At 32.2% G+C, this 23244-nt stretch overlaps 3 protein-coding genes and 1 long non-coding RNA gene across 4 annotated transcripts; 2 read left to right on the top strand and 2 right to left on the bottom strand.

The window, feature by feature from the left end:
* Window positions 1–1085: 1085 nt before the first annotated feature.
* Window positions 1086–1511, bottom strand: LOC124916577. The gene is made up of 2 exons (XR_007096890.1): window positions 1357–1511; window positions 1086–1268 (listed from the first exon to the last, which is right to left on the bottom strand). It is a non-coding gene; the product is annotated as an uncharacterized LOC124916577 (long non-coding RNA).
* A 1324-nt stretch (window positions 1512–2835) lies between these two features.
* On the bottom strand, window positions 2836–4058 carry LOC124914598 (50S ribosomal protein L25). Its single transcript, XM_047455182.1, has 3 exons — window positions 3649–4058; window positions 3446–3575; window positions 2836–3317 (listed from the first exon to the last, which is right to left on the bottom strand). Exons 1-3 carry the CDS (start codon window positions 4012–4014, stop codon window positions 3073–3075), a joined length of 741 nt encoding a protein of 246 aa, XP_047311138.1. The 5' UTR covers window positions 4015–4058; the 3' UTR covers window positions 2836–3072.
* Window positions 4059–6504: 2446 nt separating this feature from the next.
* Window positions 6505–7365, top strand: LOC124916086 (LOB domain-containing protein 36-like). The gene has a single exon (XM_047456819.1). The coding sequence runs from the start codon at window positions 6505–6507 to the stop codon at window positions 7363–7365; it is 861 nt and encodes a 286-aa protein (XP_047312775.1).
* A 5782-nt stretch (window positions 7366–13147) lies between these two features.
* On the top strand, window positions 13148–13750 carry LOC124916085. The gene has a single exon (XM_047456818.1). It carries the CDS (start codon window positions 13148–13150, stop codon window positions 13748–13750), a length of 603 nt encoding a protein of 200 aa, XP_047312774.1.
* Window positions 13751–23244: the final 9494 nt, after the last annotated feature.

The following is a 23244-nucleotide window of genomic DNA, read 5'->3' as shown; positions in this document are numbered from 1 at the left end:
AACAAAATAAAAAAGGAAAATGCCAGCTTTTGCCGCCGAACAAGAAGAATCCGAATCCTCTAAGAAATGGCTAAACAAATACAAACAAGGTGTTTAGAACATTAACTAATCAAAATTCTAACCCATTAACAATACTTATAAGTTATAACAAGTTCCAATTCTATCTTAGACAAGAACAATTCATTCGATCCGATCCGATGAATTCAAGAACAACAGAGATGTTAATGGAGTTGCAACACACCAAGCTAGATCTCGAAAGAACCAGAGAAGAATCCATGCAATCTTGGCTTGATTCCCGTCCATTAATCGACCAGCTAGAAAATCTCAAATCCACTCTATCAGCCACCAATGAAAGAATTTCCATATCCAATTCCCTCATCATCGACCTAAACTCAAATCTCGAATCAACCCACCTCGAAATCCAAGCCAAGAAAGCCCAAGAGATCAAAACCCATCAATTTATTTCCCATTTGAATCAAGATATAGTCCAAACCCAACATAAATTGGAACAAACCAAGCTTGAATCCGACCAGAAACAGATAGACAGACAAAATATGATACAAACCTTAGTTATCAAAAAACAGAGTCTAAATGCATTACAGTTGAAACTTCGAGCTGTTAAGATGGAATCCAATGTATTCGAAGCATCAGAGAAAGATGCAATTGGGTACATGGATGTTGAAAGTGGTGCAGTTCGAATTAGTCTAATCGATTATGAATTGTTGAGAAAGAAAGCTAGAGAAGAGGAATCGTTTACAAATTGGCGTGTCATTATGTTTGAAGAACAGCAATCCCTTGCAGAAGCTAACATGGAGAAGGCAATGAAAAGGTTGAAAGAAGTGGAGGACGATGAGAAAGGTTTGCCGGAGATAGATGTGGGCGGCGGCGGCGGCGGCGGTGGGGATGATGTCGTCATTCCAAGGATGATGAGAATATCAAGAAAGAAGAAGAAGAAGAAGAAATCGATCTTCTTTAGGATCAAGATTTCACTTGTGAAGAAACTTAAGAAATGGTTTGGATGAATCATGAATCTCTGTTGTTGATTATGCTGTATTGAAAATGAAAGAAAGAAATGGGAAACATCAAACATCAAACATTAAAGATAAAGTTGATCTTTCCTCATTTTCTATATCAAAATCTACCATTATCAAATCATAATAAAGTTAAAAACATTACATCATAAGAAGATTTCTATCCAATTAGAATCTCTATTTCAGCAGCATAACCAATCAAAGCAGCTGGCGAAGCAGTCATAACAACAAGAACAACTGTAAAATCACCACCAACCAAGAACAAAGAGAAATTAATGGAAAAAAAAGAGTGTTTTTTATGATGAAGAAGATTTGATTTATTTACCATTCGTCGACGACTTTGTCTTGTCCGTCTTCCGGCGGCGGATAAGTGGAGTTCCTGCCGATGGCTTGTGTAGTTGGTGGCTCCATTTTTCTCTCTCACACACTGACACACACAAGAACACTCTCTTTAAATGGGTAGAGGAGGAAGATGATGGATTTTTTCTTCTTATTTAAGTTATGAATGGAATTAAAATAAATTATAAATTTTATTTATAGAATTAATTATCGATTATATATTGAAAATATTAGACTTAATTGGAAACTTTTTATTTTATATAATAATAAAAACAATTTATAAAGCTAATTCCAAACCCACTAAAAGAAAAAGGAAAAGGAAACCTTCCTTTTGAATTAATTATTTATTTTTTCTAATAAAAAATAAATAAAAATTGAGAATAGAAGATAAAAAGGAAAAGACACAAAATGGAAAGTAAGGAAAAAACGTGAAAGATGCAAAAAGTGATGTAAAATTAAAAAAAATATAAAAAATATTTTATCATTAAATTATAATTTACTATATTTAATTTATTGAAACTTATCAAAAACTTAAATTCAAATTGAATTCTATTTCCAATAGATTTTGACCAGAATTGAATTCCAAATAAAGGTGATTAAAATTAAAGTGAAGGAGTCAGGAGTTTCAAAAAATTAAATGACTGTTTTATTTCGGTGCACCGCGGGGAAACCCGTACCCAATCGAGGCGGGGATGGTTTATATTTAAAAACCAAGTTGGGAATCGGGACGGGGTGGGTAAATTCGGGGCAGGGATGGTATTGTCATTCACCGAACCGAACCGCCCTATTGCCATCCCTACTCATTTGTAATTAACTTCACGAATGCTTTCTAGGGGTAAAAATTAAAATATTGAAACCTTATCTTAATCTTCTTTACATTTATTCTTAGATAAAAATGAAGAAATAATTCACATACAAAATTTAATATTTCGTTTCTCATTAAAAAATGGTTCCAAAAAACTATAAATTTATGTGCTGCAATACTATACACGATAGTGAAGTATCCTTCATCTATTTTTACTTTTACTACCTGTTGAAACCGAATATCTCTATTTTTATTATCATTCTCGATTCTCGATTCATCAGGTATCCAATTTCCGACAAATACCCTATTACTCGACTAACTCATTCCATAATGGATACCCTATTACCCAATTAAATATTAAAGATCCAAGAAAAAAAAAACTTTATCAAATATAAACAAATCCTACTTCAAATACATTTCAAAATAAATCTAATTCACATTTTTTTTATATTAATAGTCTACAAAATGACTCATTTGACAACCTTGGGAGATACTTGTAACAAATGCATTAATTAAAATATTAAAAAAAAAAAACTTTTTTTAATGCTAATGTCCAAAACAAATTACAATTCAACTATATTGGTTTAAATTAACTTATTAAAACAAAAAACTACTCCTATTAAGTAGCTCATGCCACATTAGATAAACACCATAAGAGAATAGTAGAAACTAGAAACCAGTGAACAAATTATTAGGGCATGATTTTCCATTTCAAAGTTCAAACAGCAATTACAGGGCACAATTAACATCTTGCATGAATCTCATGACTTGTTTGTTACCCAAATTCCAAGATCCAAAGATAAAAGTCCAACAACACTACATTTCATGTGCCATAATCATCTATTATGCTTCCCGTGCAATAAATTCTCAGACTTTGGTTTTAAAAAAAACACCCATTTAAGGTTCTGATTCAGCTGCTTCTTCTGCAGGTTCTGGAAATTCCATATCTGTTGTAACAATCTTGCAGACGGGCATTGTTTCATTTTTACTAAGAAGCTTTAGTTCTGGATGAACCTTAAGATCATTCATAAGAACCCTATCTCCAATATCAAGATTGCTCAAATCAATCTCAATTTTCTGTGGGATATGTTCTGAAGGACACATATATCTTATACTTGTTCTAATTTTTTGAAGAACCCCTCCTGCATTTGGACAAATTAAACCAATAACCAACATGATTTATGCTCTAAATGCTATACTAGATCAATATCTAATCTGAAATTGGTAAATTCAAAAGATTCTAATTTGCATCTACATCAAAAGAACTAACCTTTCTTCAAACCAGGACAGACATCTTCTCCTTTATACACAATCGGTAAATCAACCTTAAGTTCAGTACCCTTATCAGCCCAGACAAGAACCAAATTCAGAATCCTTCCAGTTTCCTCATCTCTATGAAGCTAATAAACCAGTTAAACAATCAGTTAAAAAAAAGATTAACTTTACTTTCTCCATAACAGATCACACACATACCTTAACAGGGAGAACGTTTCCGGATTCAAGAAGCATCGATGATCCGGAACCAGCCCGGATATGTAGAGGGAAAATGGTAGAGTAAAAGAAGGATGGATTTACGGACTCCAGGATCGATTGAATCTGCTTCTTCTCAGTAGTAAGAAGCTGTTTTCTGGATACTGACCTATCGGTCTGGGTTCCTCCGGTAGCATTTGATTGAGCGAAAACGACGGCTGGAATCCGGCCTTGAGCTCTGTCTCTAGCAGAGACTCTGTTACCGGTGAAGTCTCTTGGAATGGCTTGGATCGTGTGGAAAGATCTTTGTCTTAACTCCGTCGACGTCGTCTTTAGGCCGCCGGAGGCCAATCGCCACCATTTTGACATTTTGCCGGTGAAAAGTTGCACAAGCCAAGAAGAAGGGTTTCAGTACATCACTTTGAGTTTCTAGGATTTCTGTGGGATTGGATTGGGCTGGGCTTATATTTGTGAAACTAGCCTTTTTATTGAAGGTCCAATAAATAATTGGCAAAGCCTTATTGACCCATATATCCGGATATTTAAACACAATGAGTTAATGAAAGAAAAATAAAATAAAACTTATCTAAAAGTTAGAGAGATTGAAATAATATTTCACAAATAGAAAGTCACTATATTTTAAAAGTACCTATAGATAAATTTTTGTGTTGAATAGTGTCGAAAACGATGTGTTAAGCATATGAGTGAACTTCAAAAATAAAATTTATCTCTCTGATTAGATTTCAAATTCACTCACATTATGTCATACTATTATCGACAACATTCATGACACAAAATTATCACTCTTTATCGATACTCTTATACTTTATAAGTGTTACACTAATAAATTAATCTTTCTTGTACTTACCATCTGTTAAAATTATTGTCAAAGTACACTATTTGTCCAACATTTCTTACCCCTTCAAAATTATTGTCAAGTACTATTTGTCCAACATTACCTATCTTCAATATATTTTTTTTTTAATGAAACCTTCCTAAAATACTTATGTTATCGCATATGCTACACAAAGTTGATTAAAAATGATATCGATGAGTTTGTAATCTCAAATTTTCCACTTTTTCACAACAATTAAAAAAACATTACATATAATTTATAAGTTTGTAATCACTTCCTTTTAGCCATACAAATAAAATATATCTATGTCATTTTATATTTTCTTCTTTTGTTTACATTGCTTCTTTGTCCGCTATAAAAAAACAAATAATTAAAAAGTAGTTGGCCAACTAAAACAATCATGAATAAATTAATTTAGAAATATTATCATAAACACTAATAAGTCAAATTTTTATTTTAAAGTTTTATGATTACAAATCATGAATATATTAAGATTTCAAAAAAAGGATTATCTAATGTTCATGGTATAATTATAAAATAATAACACAACTAAATCTCACATAATCAAACTTTAAAAAATAGCTTGTAAATTATTTTTTATGAATTATCAAAATAATAATGTTCAATTACTATTCTTATTCCAAAATAGTATATATTACATACTCAAATAACTGATAGGTCTTGTTTTCTTTCTATTATTTTAAAAAACCAAATAAAATTAAAATTTTAATTAATCACCTCTCAATAATCACATCATTCATTTCATTAATCAAAATACTAAAATACCCTTTATTTTAAATTATCATTTTTTATTTTATTTATATATATCAATACCCTTTTAAGTTCTTTTACAAAAAAATAATTATCCCCTCCTCAAAATAATTAACAATTATTAATTTTTTCTCCATAATTTAAAAAAAAACAAACAATTCGAATGAGGCCATACACATTAATTTTTTGAACTTAAAAAACATGATAGAAATCAATCAAAACAAATTACTAAATGTTTTAATAAATATATTTTTCTGAATTCAAATTAATATATCTACTTTTCCATATATATATATATTCATTCATTTATCTGAATGTTTAATAAAATAATTAATATACACAAAGGATCTTTCCTTTGATATTTTAGAATCTTAACGTATGAAATATTAAATGTAAACTTATAATCCCTTCAAAGTGACTTTTTATTAATATATTTTAACGTAATTTTAGGGATTCCAGTCAAATTGACTTTGTCTTAATTATAAATAATTTATTATCGAACGGTTAATCCATATCCTTAACATCTAACGGCAGAGAATACACCAGATGTTTGTTTCCTACTGGTGACAGTCATGCACAGACCTCCCACCGTAAAACACGATATAAATACAGAACGTGTTCATGAGAGAAGCGGTCTAGAATAGATCAGATCGAATCGAACCGGATCGGTAGAAACCCTAGCACGAAGCTACCGATCACTAGAAAACCTAATAATCAGCGGTTTTTGATTCTCACATTTCATTGTATATATTCTCCAGCAAGACGGAGATTCAAAGTTCAGGTATGACGATTGGATTGGAATCGATTGATTTCTATATTGATATGTTCTTCTTCTTCTTCGTTCGCGGTTTTCTTCAATATTGAAGAAGAAGCGATTACGAACGAAGATGACAGTACCTTTGCGTCTACTGTTAGCTAGTCTGTGAGATTCTGAGAAGAAGATTTGTATGATTGATTTGATGTTACTTTATTAATTTCTTTCATCGGATCTAGAAAAATATTAGTTGGCACAAGCTTAGCTTGCATTCCAAGGTTAACGATGATGAGATTGATTATAGAAAGCTTTGTTAATTGATATAATGGCTTATTGATTTCTCGAACTTAACAATGAGAATTGAAACTTCATTGAATATCATATATAATGCATGGATCTGATTCTTATTTATAGAATATTTTTGTTGACTTTTTCTTATATAGGATATACAAATTGAAACAACAACAACAAGAAGAAAATGTCGTCATCGAATTCTCCCTGTGCGGCTTGCAAATTTCTCCGGCGGAAGTGTATGCCGGAATGTGTATTTGCACCTTATTTTCCGCCGGATAATCCTCAAAAGTTTTCTAATGTTCATAAGGTGTTTGGAGCGAGTAATGTTTCGAAGATTCTGAATGATTTGAGTCCAAATAATCGAGAGGATGCGGTTAGTTCATTGGCTTTTGAAGCGGAGTTTCGTTTAAGAGATCCAGTTTATGGTTGCGTTGGATTAATCTCTTCACTTCAGAAACGAATTAGTCAAATTCAGCAAAATTTACATGTGGCGAAGAAGGAATTAGCTACTTATATTGATCCAACAGTGATGTTACAGACTGTTCCTCATTCTGGTTATCATCTTCATCAACAGCAGCATATGAACAATCATCCATCTCAGGTTTCGGCTATGGGATTTAACATGCAACAGATGTTTGCCGTTCAAAATCAAAATCCTGTTTCTCAACATCAACATATGATTGAGACGTCGCAACAACTAGCGATGGAGAGTTTTCAGCAACAACAACAACAATTACAATCGCATGAACTTGTGAAGTTTAATATTAATGGATATGATCAGTCTGGACAAGTTGGATTCAACTTGATGGATCCATCTCCATCTTTGGCTTTGGGTGGTGGTGGTGATGGTGGTTCATTTGAGGGTGTTTATAATAATAATAATAACCATCATCATCTTCTTCATCAGCAGCAGCATGAACAATCTAAGATTCAAAATCTGCATTTTCAGTCCCAACTTATGATTAATCAACAACAACAACAACATCAGAGTTCTTCACAACATGCACATGATATGTTACTCCAACCGAAATCTGTAAACGAGTGAGTGTTAAAAATCACCTCTCTCTCTCTCCATTTTTTGCTTTATTACTACTATAATTTGACAATTTACTTTACTTGAAATTGGTAAAATCTGGGTAAATGGGGGAATTGCTACAGTGTACAGAGGGAATTATTATTATTGTTATTATTGATGTTCTTGGTTAGTCTGTTTTGCCCTATGAAGTCATAGATCTTTAGTCCCCCCAAAACTTTAGTAATCTCAATATTATTAAACAACTTAATTTCTTAATTTAATTTGCATTACATAAATATATATAGCAGTTGAAACTTTTATGTCAATTACCCATTGACATAAATACAAATTTCCTCAACGATGAATGCTTATGAGTTAGGGGATTATGCTAGCCACTAGGAATGTCAATGAATACCTACATTCATTAAAATACCTATTTCAAAATCCGTTTTTTATTTCACTACTAGACTCTAATCGAGAAATGTATTCCATTATCCGATTAACAACTTACTTACTTAGTAAATGTTGAAGAAAACGGCCTAAGAAAACATAAGATCACGAGTTTGATTCCATCTCAAAACATTTTGAGTTTAACTGGTGAACCATTGTTAGAGTATAATATAATACGAACAAAATAAATAATATATTTATTGTGTTGTTTGTCACCGTGACATGTGAAATGATACATTAAGCTTTACTAAAAAAATACATTTTATTTTTAATATTAATATAAGTGGATATCGAGTTTGAGTTTGGCACATTGCCCGTTCTTAGCCTCGAACCCGAACAGTCTACCCTCTCAATGTCCGATCTCGAATCCGATTTAAAATATTCGAACTCGACCATTGGGTACCAACAAGAACATGAGTACTTATTGTCTTCCCTATTAGTCACCTATAAAAAAATAAATTAGGGTAAAAAAAATTCATTTTGTTTTTTTTGGTTTGAATTATTTAAATAAATATAAGTTATTTTGATTAATAAAAAACATGTTATATGTGAAAAAATGGCTGGTTTAAAGATTATTTAAATAATCTTTACCAAACAAGGTTAATAATTATAAAAAAACCTAATAAAATAAACAAATTCTTAATAAGTAATAGATTGAATTTTATTAAATAATACATGGAATGAATTTCAAATATATATATATATATATATAGAGCAAATAAGGTGAATCAAATTGAATATCCTTAGACTTGAATGATTAAAAAATAAATGTTAAATATCATTGAAATCCATCATATATTGAATCATATATATAATCCTTTATGTAAAATAATATCTATATTATAATATTTAAACACACATGCATTCTAAATTGAAAGTACATAATTTTACATCTGGCTTTGATTCATTTTATGTAGACTTAGACCATTTTCCTATAAATTAATAAGTCATTTACTGGTTTGTTAATTGTTTTAGAAGTCAGCCTCTGACAAGTAATTTTGTTCTTCATTAATCCATAATCTGATGATAGATTGGCGTTGACTTTTGACTAGTTATTCTAATTAATGACTAATGAGATGCACTAATCTCATAATTTGTCTAATTAATCAATCCTATGAAAGTAATATTTCTATATTACCAATCATGCATGCTCACGTGATTAATACATTACATGTATAAGAGATAGGGCTTTGATATTGGTGTCCATGTGCCTCTACTAAATAAAATAATAATAATAATAGTAAGTACACACGATCCCTTCATAATTAAGTCTTACAATAAATATTTCTTAAGTCATTTATTTGATCGATCATTAACTCTCATTGTAAACTTTGACCTTGATGGATCATTCATTCAATGTTGGATATATATGATAAAAGGTGGATATATTTAGGTATTTAATTTAGTGGATAAATTAAATGATTTGATTAATAAATAAATAAAAGATAGTAAGTTTTTCTATTTGTTTTTGTTTAAATGTAACCATTAAAATATGATATTAAAAAAGAAAATTATTTACAATACATAACCTAATGAGAAAAAATGAAAAAATGAAAAATTGAAAACTTAAAACAAAGCAAAATCCCTTTTAAAAGAAGAGACAAATAAAAAAAATATCATTTGACTCCCTTCAATGTGCAATAAGTATCTCATAAAGTGAGTCAAAATGTCAAATGGTAATTAGAATAACATTATGAATGAAATGTGTAGGCTGATTTCTACATATTTTTTTTAATATATATGCAACTTAATGTATAAGTTGTTGAATGATATTTCCTAGACAATATCATTTGGATAACAACAATATTGTTGACTATGAGGACCATGCAAATCATCGTCATTATCGATAAATTATTATTGTGACAAACTCAAATTCATATTCAAGTAGTCATTATTGATAAATTATTATTGTGACAAACTCATTCATATTCAAGTAGTCGTATTTGATGTCAACTAAATATGGTCTCTTAATTTGGACTATGTGATTGTCCTATATAGTCTTACTTTTATTTGTGATGATTCTAATTCGGTTGTAATATTATTGTTTCTAGCTCTTCCTAACTACATGTAATTTGGTGCCCTTTAGTTTCCTTATGGATTTTGCATCCTCTAGAATTGTGTCAAGTGCCTTTACTTTACATTTCTTTAATTTAAAAAAAAAAAATGTAATCACTGTTATGCAAAAGTAGAATATCCTTGTTGGTAATTAGAATCAAATCAAATATTATAATACAAATCATAACAATGTTTGCTATGAGTTAATCAAATCAAGAACATCAAAGGGAGACATAAAAGAGAAAATGAGTTTGCAGCTACTTTTAACATCAAATAGGTTGATGGTGTGAGGAGTCATTGGTATTGAGAAATTGAAGGATGATAATAAATATGCAACATCTCCCGCATCTAAATAAATTGCGGGGACATGGATCGAATTATCTATTGATTAATTTGTCCATCGGGACATGAAATCGAATCCTGACGTCAGGATCGCTGATGAGGTATCAAGAAGACCATTCCAAATAATAATGGAAAAAAACCTCCTTACCGTTGGCGACGCAATTGAGGAATATTTATGTCTACGTACAAACTTGCATAGGAAAAACAATTATCGTCTTATTTAAAATATGAAGTTATATTGATACTGTTGTTAAAAATATGCAATGTTAAAATGCATATTGAATAACATGGTTTCAAAACTACCACTAAAGGTCCTGTTTACAAAAATTTAAAATGTTAAAGTTGGGACAAACATTTTGAAATATTATTAATAGTTTTTAAATGACTAAATTTTATTTAAACTGAAAAAATAATATCAAATTGCGTTGAACTATACAATTTATCGTAACAAAAATTATATAATATATATATATATATATATATATATAAATAAATTGAAAAAAATATCCTTCATAGTTCATATACATGTATGTTTGAGTGACAATTCAGTTTGGGTAGATGGATTTGGACGGACAAATTAACTGGTTGAATGATATTAACTTTAACTTAGTAGTAATTTAAGTCAAAATTGATAACTTAATCATAAACCTGTTTATTTATAATTGACTTGAACCCAGATTTATCTAACTCAACTCGACTAAACATGATTTAACCCGATTTAATTAATATCACACCTCTCTATTTAAAATTAAAATAATATCAACACAAAATACAAAAGAATAATGAAGTTAAATCACAAATATTCTTACAAAAAGTTTTACAAAAAATAAATGAGTGAGTGAGTAAAAAATGACAAATACAAAACTCTATAAAAGAAAATTATAAACGCGACGACGGGTCTACTTTGAGTCATTTTAGGTCGAACCAATTTTGATGTTTTTATTAATCAGGTTAAATGGGTCGATCGACCTGATTTAGACCTGAACCGAAAAATACATTACGCTAACCTAAGTTTTTCTTGTTCGATTCGTGTCGGATTGTGTTTATATGTCTAGTAAGAAATTGTCGGCACTAGATTTATGACAAAGAAGAAATAACTTTAAAATTTTAATATATAATTCTATATTCATGTACACCCAAAAATCAGTCTGTACGGACTTCGACACCCTTCTACCCGGTTTGGTTATAAGTTGCTACCTAATTTGCTACATGAGAAACTATGGAATGTATAAGTTTTTTAGCATTAGACTTTTTTTCTTTTCATTTTCTTCTCTTCTTGAGAGATTCTTCTATGGCCGAATGCTTATTTACGTACGAAAAAGAGGCTCGGCTCGGTTATATGGTCAGTACACCGTCTGAATGGACGGTCTTTACTTTACTACAAAGTTATTGAATAAGACATTTCAACTTTTACGTCACTTATTTAAAGAAATTTGATCTATGTTTTGTGGTATATAACTATAAAAAAAACTAGAAAATTGTACGAGAGGGTCAAAAATACTAAAACCTGAAATTATCCCAAAAATAAATGTTACTCACAGAAAAATAAGATTTAATTTAAGGATCGTTTATGAATTTGGGTCAAAAATACTAAAACCTGAAATTATCCCAAAAATAAATGTTACTCACAGAAAAATCAGATTTAATTTAAGGATCGTTTATAAATTTTTCTCATATTTTTTTAGAGGTATTGAACTCAAGTTACGCATACAAGAAATTTGACAAAATAAATAGATAACCCCCAAATGATTTATATAAATAATTTTCAGAATTGTTTGAAAAATTATTTGTAACCGTTTTATACTTTTTTTTGGAATTTTTAAAAACCATTTTAATAAGCGTTTAATGAAGAGAATGGTTTAAAAAATGAATTTGCAAGCAAACAGAGCCTTAAGTCAGGATTAAGCTTAGGCTTAAGGCTCAGATGAGGATCAACAACTGTTAAGATTTAGATGAGGTTCGGAATTGATAAAAAAGCCTAGAGAGGTTTGGGAAGGCCAGGCAGTAGGCTTGGCGTAGGTTTGGAAGCTTGGTTTGGGTCGAGGCTAAAGAGGTCCGGTGTCAGAGATTTGAATCCCTAGACGCCCCCTTCTTATTTATAACGTGTCTGTATCGACCCTGAGCTACCATTCGACGCTGGAGGCTATGGCCGGAGCTCTGTCGGAAAAACAAGAATCCATTGGGAAAATCTCAATTAACTAATTGAGGCCTTAAAATAAAATTTCAAGACAACCAATATGTTTCTTAAACCATTTAAAACTTACCTAATATGTTTCTTCATCCAAATCAATCATCTATTTTTGAAATAAGCGCTTCTTTGCTTACCCATTGGATCACCCGCTTACAGCTTACTTCTGCTCACATAATCCTTTTTTGCCTAGACTGTTGGATGAATTTGATCTGATGGCTGTTGCCTTTGGCCAAACCAGATTTCAGCCTTTTTTTAGCTTAAGACGAGTTGTTTGATTCTTCTCTTCATTTACTTAATTAATCAGATTTTGTTGGATGAATTATTTATAATTTAAAAATAAATAAATATTTGGTGCACCGCAAGTAATTGTAGAAGAAATGTAAAAATAATTCAGTATTTAGTTATGAATTTGTTAAAGACTTAGTTATGATGTTGTTAGATAGTTAAGCTAAGTTGTTATAACCATTTATTAGTTATAACCATATTTGTATTACTTAGTATTAATTATAAAGTTTTAGGTATAATTTGTACCTATAATTAGTTAAGATACTTATTTAGAATAGGTGGGAGTTTTTTTTGTACATATATTGAACTTTGTGATACTATTAATATGAATAAAAATATCACAAATCCCTTTACGGGTTTTTCTCTCAAGATTCTCTCTACAAATCATTCATATCTCTTCTTTGATTCAACGATTATCGTTGAATCGCACATGGTATCAGAGCAAGAATCGTTCTAACGCTGAAAATTATCGGAGAAGCAAACACCAAAATGGTGAATATCGTTGAAGAATCAAGTAACCCTAGCCATACATCTACAGAGCATATCTCTCACTCCTCTCCTCAATCGAATCTTCAAGTGAAAAGGAAGTATAACAACGATCCTCTTGTGATTCATCCGGCGGATCATCCAGGACTTACACTTACGACGACAATTCTTACTAGAGAAACTTACTATGGGTGGTGCCTTAGCCTCCAACTCGCATTATCTACAAAAATCAAGATCGGCTTCATTGATGGATCTTTTCCAAGGCCAGTGGATCCTGAAGACGAAAGACAGTGGGGAATCGTTGACTCCATGGTCAGAGCATGGATGATGAATACGATCGATGTAAGGCTTCAAAGAAGGTTTCAGTCGACCAAGACCAGTCGTGATCTGTGGCTGGAAATGAAATCAAGATATGAATGGAACAACGGTCCGAGGAGATACTATTTGCAGAAAGATATCGTCATCCTACAACAAAGAAAAAATGATCTTGAAGAATACGATTCTAAGGTAAGACTTCTTTGGGAGGAAATGATGAGTTTAAAGCCACTTAGGAGATGTAGATGTAGAGGAACTAAGACAGATTGTGATGGATGCTTTCTTGAATAAGAGATGTTACAAGATGATGAGGAAAATAAACTGTTACAATTTCTAATGGGACTTAATGAACAATATGAATACGTTAAGGATCAAATTTTGATGCAAGAACCATGGCCTGCTGTGTATAAGGCATTCACTATGTTACAGAATGTTGAAAAGAAGAACTACCTGAGGAATGTTAATCAAGATAGTTCTATGTATGCAAGGGATGGAAACGATAGGAGGAACAACAGTTCAGATAAGTCTAAGTCCAGAAATGTGGTGTGTCTTCATTGTGGAGGAAAAGGTCACCTCAAGGAAAGTTGTTTCAAGATAGTTGGATACCCTGACTGGTGGAAACAACCAAAGGAAAGATCAAACGATAACTACAAAAGGAAAGGATCAGTCAACATGGCTAACAATGTCTCTAATCAAGATGAATATGCAGACGCAACGCTTGAGGAGTATAGGATGTACAAGGAGTTTTTGAAGAGCATGAGGGATGTAAAAGGAAAAGGCACATGTGGAGCATCTTCAAGTGACACAGCTGCATGTAAGTGTTCTAAACCAATCTCTTGTTCTTTCACATTTTTTGAATTTAACATGAGTAGTAACAATTCTGAAAAAAGTAGAAATGACTGGTTATTAGACTCAGGAGCTTCATGTCATGTATGCAATAATAAGAAATTAATGAAAGACATTAAGAAGTTAGAAATCCCTAGACTAATGTACCTTGCAGATGGATCATGCAAATCCATAATTGAAATAGGATCAGTTATAATTTCTGATAGATTGATACTTAATGAGGTTCTTTATGCTCCATATTTCAAATTTAATCTAATTTCAACTGTTAGACTTATTGATGATAACAAAGCAGATTGTATTTTTTCAAAAACAATGTGTTTTTTGCAGGACCATAAGCTTTCATCAATTGTTGAAATTGGAAAGAGGATAGGGAATCTATACTTCGTTTTTGATGATAGAACTACCAATAATGTTTCTGATTTTTTTTTTTAGATTCTGAAAACAATATTTCTGATAATAACAATTTTAGTCAGAATGTAAACATTTCAATTGTTGATTCTGAAATTCTTCATAAAAGATTTGGACATCCTTTAGATGAAGTCATTAAGAAAGTTTACCAAAATTCTTTTCATAGAGATAAACATTGTTATACATGTCCATTGTCTAAATCACATAGATTACCTTTAATGAACAACACAACTAAAACTAACAAAATATTTGAGCTTATTCATGTGGATTTGTGGGGTCCTTATAAAGAAGAATCTGTTTTAAATTATTCATATATGCTAACTATTGTTGATGATTTCTCTAGATGTACATGGATTTACTTGATTCCTAATAAAACTTTTGTTTTTGAAAAACTTCAAGTTTTTTTGTTTTTTTTTGTCAAAAATCAGTATGAGACTATAGTTAAGATAATTAGAACAGATAATGGGACTGAATTCATAAACAATAGATGTTCTAATTTGTGTAAATTTCTAGGAATAATTCATCAAACAACTTGTGCATATACTCCACAACAAAATGGGGTTGTGGAAAAAAAACATAGACATCTAGTTCAAGTAGCTAGGTCAATTATGTTTGATTCACACTGCCTTCTAAATTTTGGCCATATTCATTACTTACTGCTACACATTTGATTAACCGAATGCCTATGAAAATGCTTGATTGGAAAACTCCATTTTTTATGCTTAATAAAACTAATCCAGATTATAATTCCTTAAGAATTTTTGGAAGTTTATGTTATGCTACAAATATAATTCCACAAAAATCAAAATTTGCACATAGAGAAAAGAAATGTGTATTCATTGGATATCCTATGAATCAGAAAGGATACAATGTGTATGAATTAGAAACTGGAATTATATCTGTTTCTAGGGATGTGATTTTTCATGAGGATATATTTCCATTCATGACTAATGAAAATTCATTAGATTATTCTAAAGTTAAATTAGTAAATGTTCCATCTTTTTTACATGATGAACTTAAAGATATAAGCATAGAAGAATATGAAAGTGATGTTATGCTTGAATCTTTTGCTGAAACTCATCCTGAATCTTCTGCTGAAACTCAACATGAAATTTCTGTTGAAACTCAAATTAAGAATATTTTACCTGAAATTTTAGTTGATAATCAAAATGAAAACTCTCTGCCACATTTGAATATTGAAGAAAACTTTGTAAGAAAAAGCTCTAGAATTTTACATACACCATCTTGGATGAAAGATTTCATAAATTAAACTGATATTAGTAAGAAAAATTTCACTCCTTTAACTTTCCCCTTTTCAACTGTTTGTAATGATTCTATATATACAGATTTTTTAGGAAACATTGATCAAACACATGATCCAACTTCATATAAACCAACTGTTTTAAATTCAGACTGGGTTGAAGCAATGAATCTTGAACTAAATGCTTTAAATAAAAACAATACTTGGACATTTACACAATTACCGAAAGGTAAAAAGGCCATTGGATGTCGATGGATTTTCAAAACAAAATTGCATGTAGATGGTAGTATAGATAAATGTAAAGCACGTCTGGTAGCAAAAGGTTACAATCAAATTGATGGAATTGATTTTCATCAAAGTTTTGTACCTGTTGCGAAAAATGTAACTGTTCGGTTATTGCTTTCATTAACAGCCACAAATAAATGGCATTTACATCAGATTGATGTAAATAATGCATTTTTGCATGGTTCTCTTGATGAAGACGTGTACATGACTATACCAGAAGGTTTAAAATCTGAATTTCCAAATCAAGTATGCAAACTCAATAAGAGTTTATATGGACTAAAACAGTCCTCAAGACAATGGCATTTTGAAATCTCTAAATGGCTTTCAAATATTGGTTTTTTACAATCTCAGAATGATCACTGTCTATTTATTAAAAAGATAGGAGATCAAATTACTTGTTTACTACTTTATGTTGATGATATTTTGTTGGCTGGTAATTCATTGCAGGACATTGAAAACATTAAATCTATAATTGATTCAAAATACTCCATTAAGGATCTTGGCAATGCTAAGTTTTTCTTAGAATTAGAAATTATTCATAAAGAAGAAGGTATATATGTGAATCAAAGGAAATATGTCCTTGATCTTGTGTCTGATTTAGGATTAATTGTTTCAAAGTCATCTGCAATTCCTATGATAAAAGGAGTGAAGTTGATTAGTGATCCTATAAATGATGATTTATGTGATGTAACCAGTATAGAAGACTGGTTGGTAGACTGCTTTATTTGAACTTCACAAGACCTGACATTGCATATTGTGTTCAACAATTAAGTCAGTTCATAAATAAACCTTTTAAATCTCATTTTAATGCTGCTATACATGTGGTTAAATATTTGAAAGGAACTCATTCTTTAGGAGTATTTTATTCTTCAAAAAATGATCTTAAGTTGTCTGCTTTCTGTGATAGTGATTGGGGATCTTGTTTGGATTCAAGGAAATCATTAACAAGTTATTGTATATACCTCGGAAATTCGCTAATTGCTTGGAAAACGAAGAAACAACAGACTATTTCCCGTTCTTCTGCTGAAGCTGAAGAATACCGTAGCATGGCTTCAACAGTGTGTGAATTACAGTGGATAACATACTTGCTGTTAGATTTCAAAATCCAGATTGCCCTGCGAATTACACTTCATTGTGATAACAAAGCAGCAATTCATATTACCGAAAACCCGGTTTTTCATGAGCAAACAAAGCACATTGAAATTGATTGTCATGTGGTAATAAATAAATACAAGTCTAGTTTTATTTCACTAACACATGTATCATCTAGTATGCAGATTGCAGATATTTTTACCAAGTCATTTGAAACGAATCATTTTTTGGATCTTCGACACAAGCTACAACTACAAGATTTTCATCTTGAGGGGGGGTGTAGAAGAAATGTAAAATAATTCAGTATTTAGTTATGAATTTGTTAAAGACTTAGTTATGATTTTGTTATATAGTTAAGCTAAGTTGTTATAACCATTTATTAGTTATAACCATATTTGTATTATGTAGTATTAATTATAAAGTTTTAGGTATAATTTGTACCTATAATTAGTTAAGATACTTATTTAGAATAGGTGGGAGTTTTTTGTACCTATACTGGACTTTGTGATACTATTAATATGAATAAAAATACCACAAATCCCTTTACGGGTTTTTCTCTCAATTTTGTGTTCTTCATTTCTCTCAAGATTCTCTCTACAAATCATTCATATCTCTTCTTTGATCGTTGAATCGCACAGTAATTCATTCCCCGATCTGACGGGGATAGTATATAATAAAATTATGCCGGGGACTGGGACAGGATAGTAGAGGTTCGGGGGCGTGATACCACTTACCGAACCTATTGACATCCTTAGTATTTATATAATTCATGCCCCATGACTTAACATCAATAAAATGCTACATCCAATGCTATTGAGAAGTAAGCAATAAGATCGATATGTCTTAAAGTTGTCAAGAAAGTATATATTATATCAATCACGCTTAATGTATAAATGAAAGGAGTGAAATAAAGTGTCGCTTCGAGAAAGATGGGTATTGAAAATCTAAAGAACCCACAAGTTCCCAATTTTACAAGAATTCCTGCCAAGATGACGAATTTTAATGTAGGTGCCTCTACATGAGCTTCGGGTAACCAAATATGAACTAGTACCATAGGCACTTTGACGTCGAAAGAGGAGAAAAAAACAATCCATAGAAAGATTTGGCGCCACTCACTAAATTATGTGGTTAATAATATTTATAAATTGGTGGTTTTTGTTTGGCGAAGAATCAACACAATAGCTAATATCGTAAAACATATCCAAGTAAAGTATAAAGAAAAAAACTTATATGCTAACTTGATATTTCTTTTCCCATACCCCTATAATAATGATAAAGTAAGGATTGTCCCCAAAGTAGAATTGACCGGTGGTGGTTGGTCGAAGCTCCACTAGGTAACCACTCCTTTATTAGGGAACCGTACATGAGGCAGAGTGCGTACCATCCCAATTAAAACCATCGGTTAAGCGTCGGAGACCCATAAGTCAGCAATAACAACAAGACAATCCAACTGATAGTCTCCTCTTTACATCCAATCTACTCGGAAATAAAAGCTTAGCTCTATATACCCGGGAGGTGGAACTAGAACTTGGCCACATTCACGTGTAGCTGACTCAACAAAGAAGTTATCCTTACATGGGAATGATGCGGGGAGGGGGCTTTTAGTCCATATACAGACCTTTCTAAACAAGTGTATTTTATACCCAAAAGCCTTATCTTACACTTTTTAGATTAAATATGCAAACAAAGGGTTAATGGATTTATAAGATTGTACCTTACAACCGATTCTCCCCAAAATACGTTGAGGCGCAGCAGTTGATTGGACATCTATGGGTAAAGCACTCTACAGACCGCTCATGGACTGTTGAAGTTTTCTTAAATTCTGTTATTTTCCCTTATTTTTAGTAATTCAGTTTTAGTTAGTGGTTTAGTGAGTGGTTTATATGAGAGTTTCTAGTAGATAATGTCCATGTATTTTTCTACTTTTTAGTTGCACTATCTAGTCATTTAGTAGTATTTAAATGATTTCAGTTTAATGAAAATTATAAAGTTTTCCTTCCATCTCTTTTCTACTTTAAAATAACCAATAAATTGGTATCAGAGCCATCTTCTTGAGGGACCTGTGAATGAGAGATACCTACCACGACATCTACCTTTTTTCTATGGATTCAGATATACCCTTTACATCATTAACACCACCTTTGTTCAATGATAACAATTACAATGTCTGGGCTGCTCGACTGGAGGCTCATCTGGAGGCAAATGATCTTTGGGAAACTGTTGAAGAGGAGTATGTAGTGCCAGAATTACAAGCTAACCCAACACTAGCACAAATGAAGAATCTCAAGGAGAAGAAGACAAGGAAGTCAAAGGCAAGGCTACTCTGTTTGCTGCTGTGTCATCTGAGATTTTCATCAGGATAATGACCATAAAGTCAACATTTAAGGTTTGGAATTTTCTCAAAGAAGAGTATGAAGGAAATGAAAAGATTAAGATGATGCAAGTCCTTAATTTAATTAATGAATTCGAGATTGTGAAGATGAAGGATTCAGAGACCATCAAAGAGTACTCTAATAGATTACTCACAATTATCAACAAAGTAAGATTTCTTGGCACTGAATTTCCCGACTCTAGATTGGTTCAAAGGATGTTGGTAATAGTTCTTGAAAAGTTTGAGGGTACTATTTCCTCATTAAATAACACTACAGACCTATCAAAAGTCATTCTTGCGGAAATCTTGAGTGCCTTTCAGGCACAAGAATAGAGAAGATTGATGAGGAATGAAGGGTTTGTAGAAGGAGCATTGCTAGCAAAAGTGCAGTCAAGCCAAAGTGAAAAATGGAAGAAGAACTGGAAAAGCAAGAAGGAAAGTGCATGTTCAAATTCTCCAAGCACAAGTATAAGTTCTAAACCAGACTTTTCTCTTTGTAAGTACTGTGAATAGAAAGGTCAAGCCCCTTTTAGATGTTGAAGGAGGCCAGATGTGTAGTGTGAGAAGTGTCATATGATGGGGCATCACCATACAATTTGCAAAAGTAATCTGCAGTAGAAGAATGTGACTCAAGTGAACCTTCAGCAAAGAAATGTGGCTTAAGTTGTAGACTAGGAGGAACAACTCTTTGTGGTAGCTTGTTTTACAACAAATAGCTCAAGTAATAACTGACTTGTGAACAGTGGCTGCACCAACCACATAAAATTTGATCGAGGCCTCTTCAAAGAACTGGACACATCATTCAACTCCAAAGTCAAAATTGGCAATGGAGAGTACATTGCAGTCAAGGGAAAAGGGACTGTGGCAGTAGACAGTTCCTCAAACACTAAGTTAATTAAAGATGTGTTATTTGTGTCCAACATCAATCAAAATTTATTAAGTGTTGGTCAGTTACTCGAAAGAGGTTTAAAGGTAATCTTTGAGGGCAAGGAGTGCCTAATCAAAGATGCAGATGGGGTGAATGTGTTCAAAGTCAGCATGAAAAGGAAAATTTTTGAACTAGATCCACTAAAGGAGGAGCAATCAGCCTATTCACCTACAATATCTCAAGCTGAGTTTTGGCAGGCTGAGCCATTTCCATCATAATGCAATACTGAATTTGTAGAAGAAAAAGTTTGTAAAGGGGCTGCCTCAACTAGAAGCTAACTTGCCAAAATACAAAGCTTGTCAATTAGGGAAGCAATCAAGACTTCCTTTCAAGCCAACAACCTGGAGAGCAACTGAGAGGCTAAAATTGATCCACACAAGCCTTGCTAGGCCTCACAGAACTCCTTCACTGAATGGGAGTAAGTATTATATAGTTTTCATTGATAACTATACAAGGATGTGTTAGATCTATTTTCTCAAGTTCAAGTCTGAAGTTTCTGGTGTGTTTTTAGGATTCAAATAGTGGATAGAAGCTCAAAGTGGCTACAAGATTCAGGCTTTAAGGTCTAATAATGGCAAGGAGTACACCTCAGAACAATTCAATCAGTTCTGTGAAGAAGCTGGGATTCAACACCAACTGAAAGCCCCATACACTCCTCAGCAGAATGGAGTGAGTGAGAGAAAGAATCACACTATCATGAGAAAGACTTGCCAAAGGAGTACTAGGCAGAGGCTACAAACACTGCAGTCTTTCTACTCAAACGGCTACCAACTAAGGCCGTGGAAGGAAGGACACCATTTGAGGCTGGTATGTTTACAAGCCTTCTATGAAAAACCTTAAAGTATTTGGGTATTTGTGTTATTCTTATATACCACAAATCAAGAAAGATAAGCTAGATAAAAAAGTTGAAGCTGGAATCTTTGTGGGGTACAACACAGTTTCAAAGGCTTATCCAATTTTTCAGCATCAAACCAGAAAGATTATGATAAGTCGAGATGTGCACTTCATAGAGAATGACAATTAGAATTGGGAAGAAGTAGAACCAACTCCATATCTTCAACTGAATGAAGAAGAGTTGGTGGACGATGAACCAGTGAGGGGGCACAAGATTGCTCTATGATATCTACCAGAGTTGTAATGTTGCAGTCCTTGAGCCTACAGATTATTGGGAAGTTGAAAGGAATCCAAAATGGAGAGTTGCAATGAAAGAGAAGATCACTATGATCGAGAAGAATCATATTTAGAAGCTTGTAAAGAGGCCAAGGGACATAAAGGTGATAGGAGTGAAGTGGGTATTCAGAACCAAACTGAATGCAAATGGCTCCATTAATAAACATAAAGCAAGGCTTGTTGTTAAAGGGTATGCTTAGATTTTTGGTGTTGATTTTTCTAAAACATTTGCTCCTGTAGCTAGATTAGATACCATTAGATTGTTACATACTTTGGCTACTTAAAAGGACTGGAAAGTGTATCAGTTAGATGTTAAATCTACATTTTTGAATGAAGTTTTTGAAGAGGAGATTTATGTTGAGCAACCTGAAGGGTTTGTTATGAAAGGGCATGAAGATGAAGTCTACTTGCTCAAGAAAACCTTGTATGGACTAAAACAGGCTCTAAGGGCCTGGTAGAATAGAATTGATATGTATTTGATGGAGTTGGGCTTCAAAAAAAGCCTAAGTGAAGCAACACTTTATGTTAAAGGTGATGAAATCAATTTTGTTGGCATCTCTTTATATGTTGATGACCTGTTAGTAACAGGAAACAATGCTAAGCTTGTTGAAGAGTTTAAAAGGGATGTGCAAAGTTCTTTTAAGATGATAGATTTAGGAGAGATGACATATTTCTTTGGGATGAAAATTATGCAGAAAATTGATGAGATATTCATTTACTAGAAAAGTATGCCAATGAGATCTTAAAGAAGTTTAAAATGGAAGATTGCAAAAGTATGCCTACTCCTATGTGCATAAGGAGAAACTGAGCAAAATGATGAAACTGATAAAGTTGATGAGTCTCTCTATAGAATGTTGGTTGGTTGTCTCATGTACTTGACAGCAACCAGGCCTAATATATTGCATGATGTAAGTCTTTTTGTCAAGATTTACTAATTGTGCAACTGAAACTCATTTTAGAGCAGCTAAGAGGGTTCTTAGATATGTTAGAGGAACACCAGACTTTGGAATTAAGTTCAGAACAGGTCTAAAGTGTTCTTTGCAGGGTTATTCAGACAATGATTAGGCTGGATTTATTGATGATATGAGAAGTACTTCGGGCTATTGTTTTAGTTTTGGTTTAGGAGTGTTCTAATGGTGCTATAAGAAGCAAGAGATAATTGCACAATCTACAGCAGAAGCAGAGTTCATTGCTGCTACTACTGCTGCAAATCAAGATTTATGGATGAGAAAGTGCTAATTGATCTAAGTTTGAGACAAGAAGATTATATAGAGGTGCTTGTTGACAACCAAACTGCGATTTCTATCTCAAATAATCATGTATTTCATGGGAAGACCAAACATTTCAAAATCAAATTGTTCTTTCTTAGGGAAGTACAAAAAAGGGATTTGTTAAGCTGAAGTACTGTAATACTGAACTTCAGT

This window comes from Impatiens glandulifera, chromosome 9 (genome assembly GCF_907164915.1).
Source record: "Impatiens glandulifera chromosome 9, dImpGla2.1, whole genome shotgun sequence".
Taxonomy (NCBI): Eukaryota; Viridiplantae; Streptophyta; class Magnoliopsida; order Ericales; family Balsaminaceae; genus Impatiens; species Impatiens glandulifera.
This window is presented reverse-complemented; position numbering and strand designations above follow the sequence as displayed.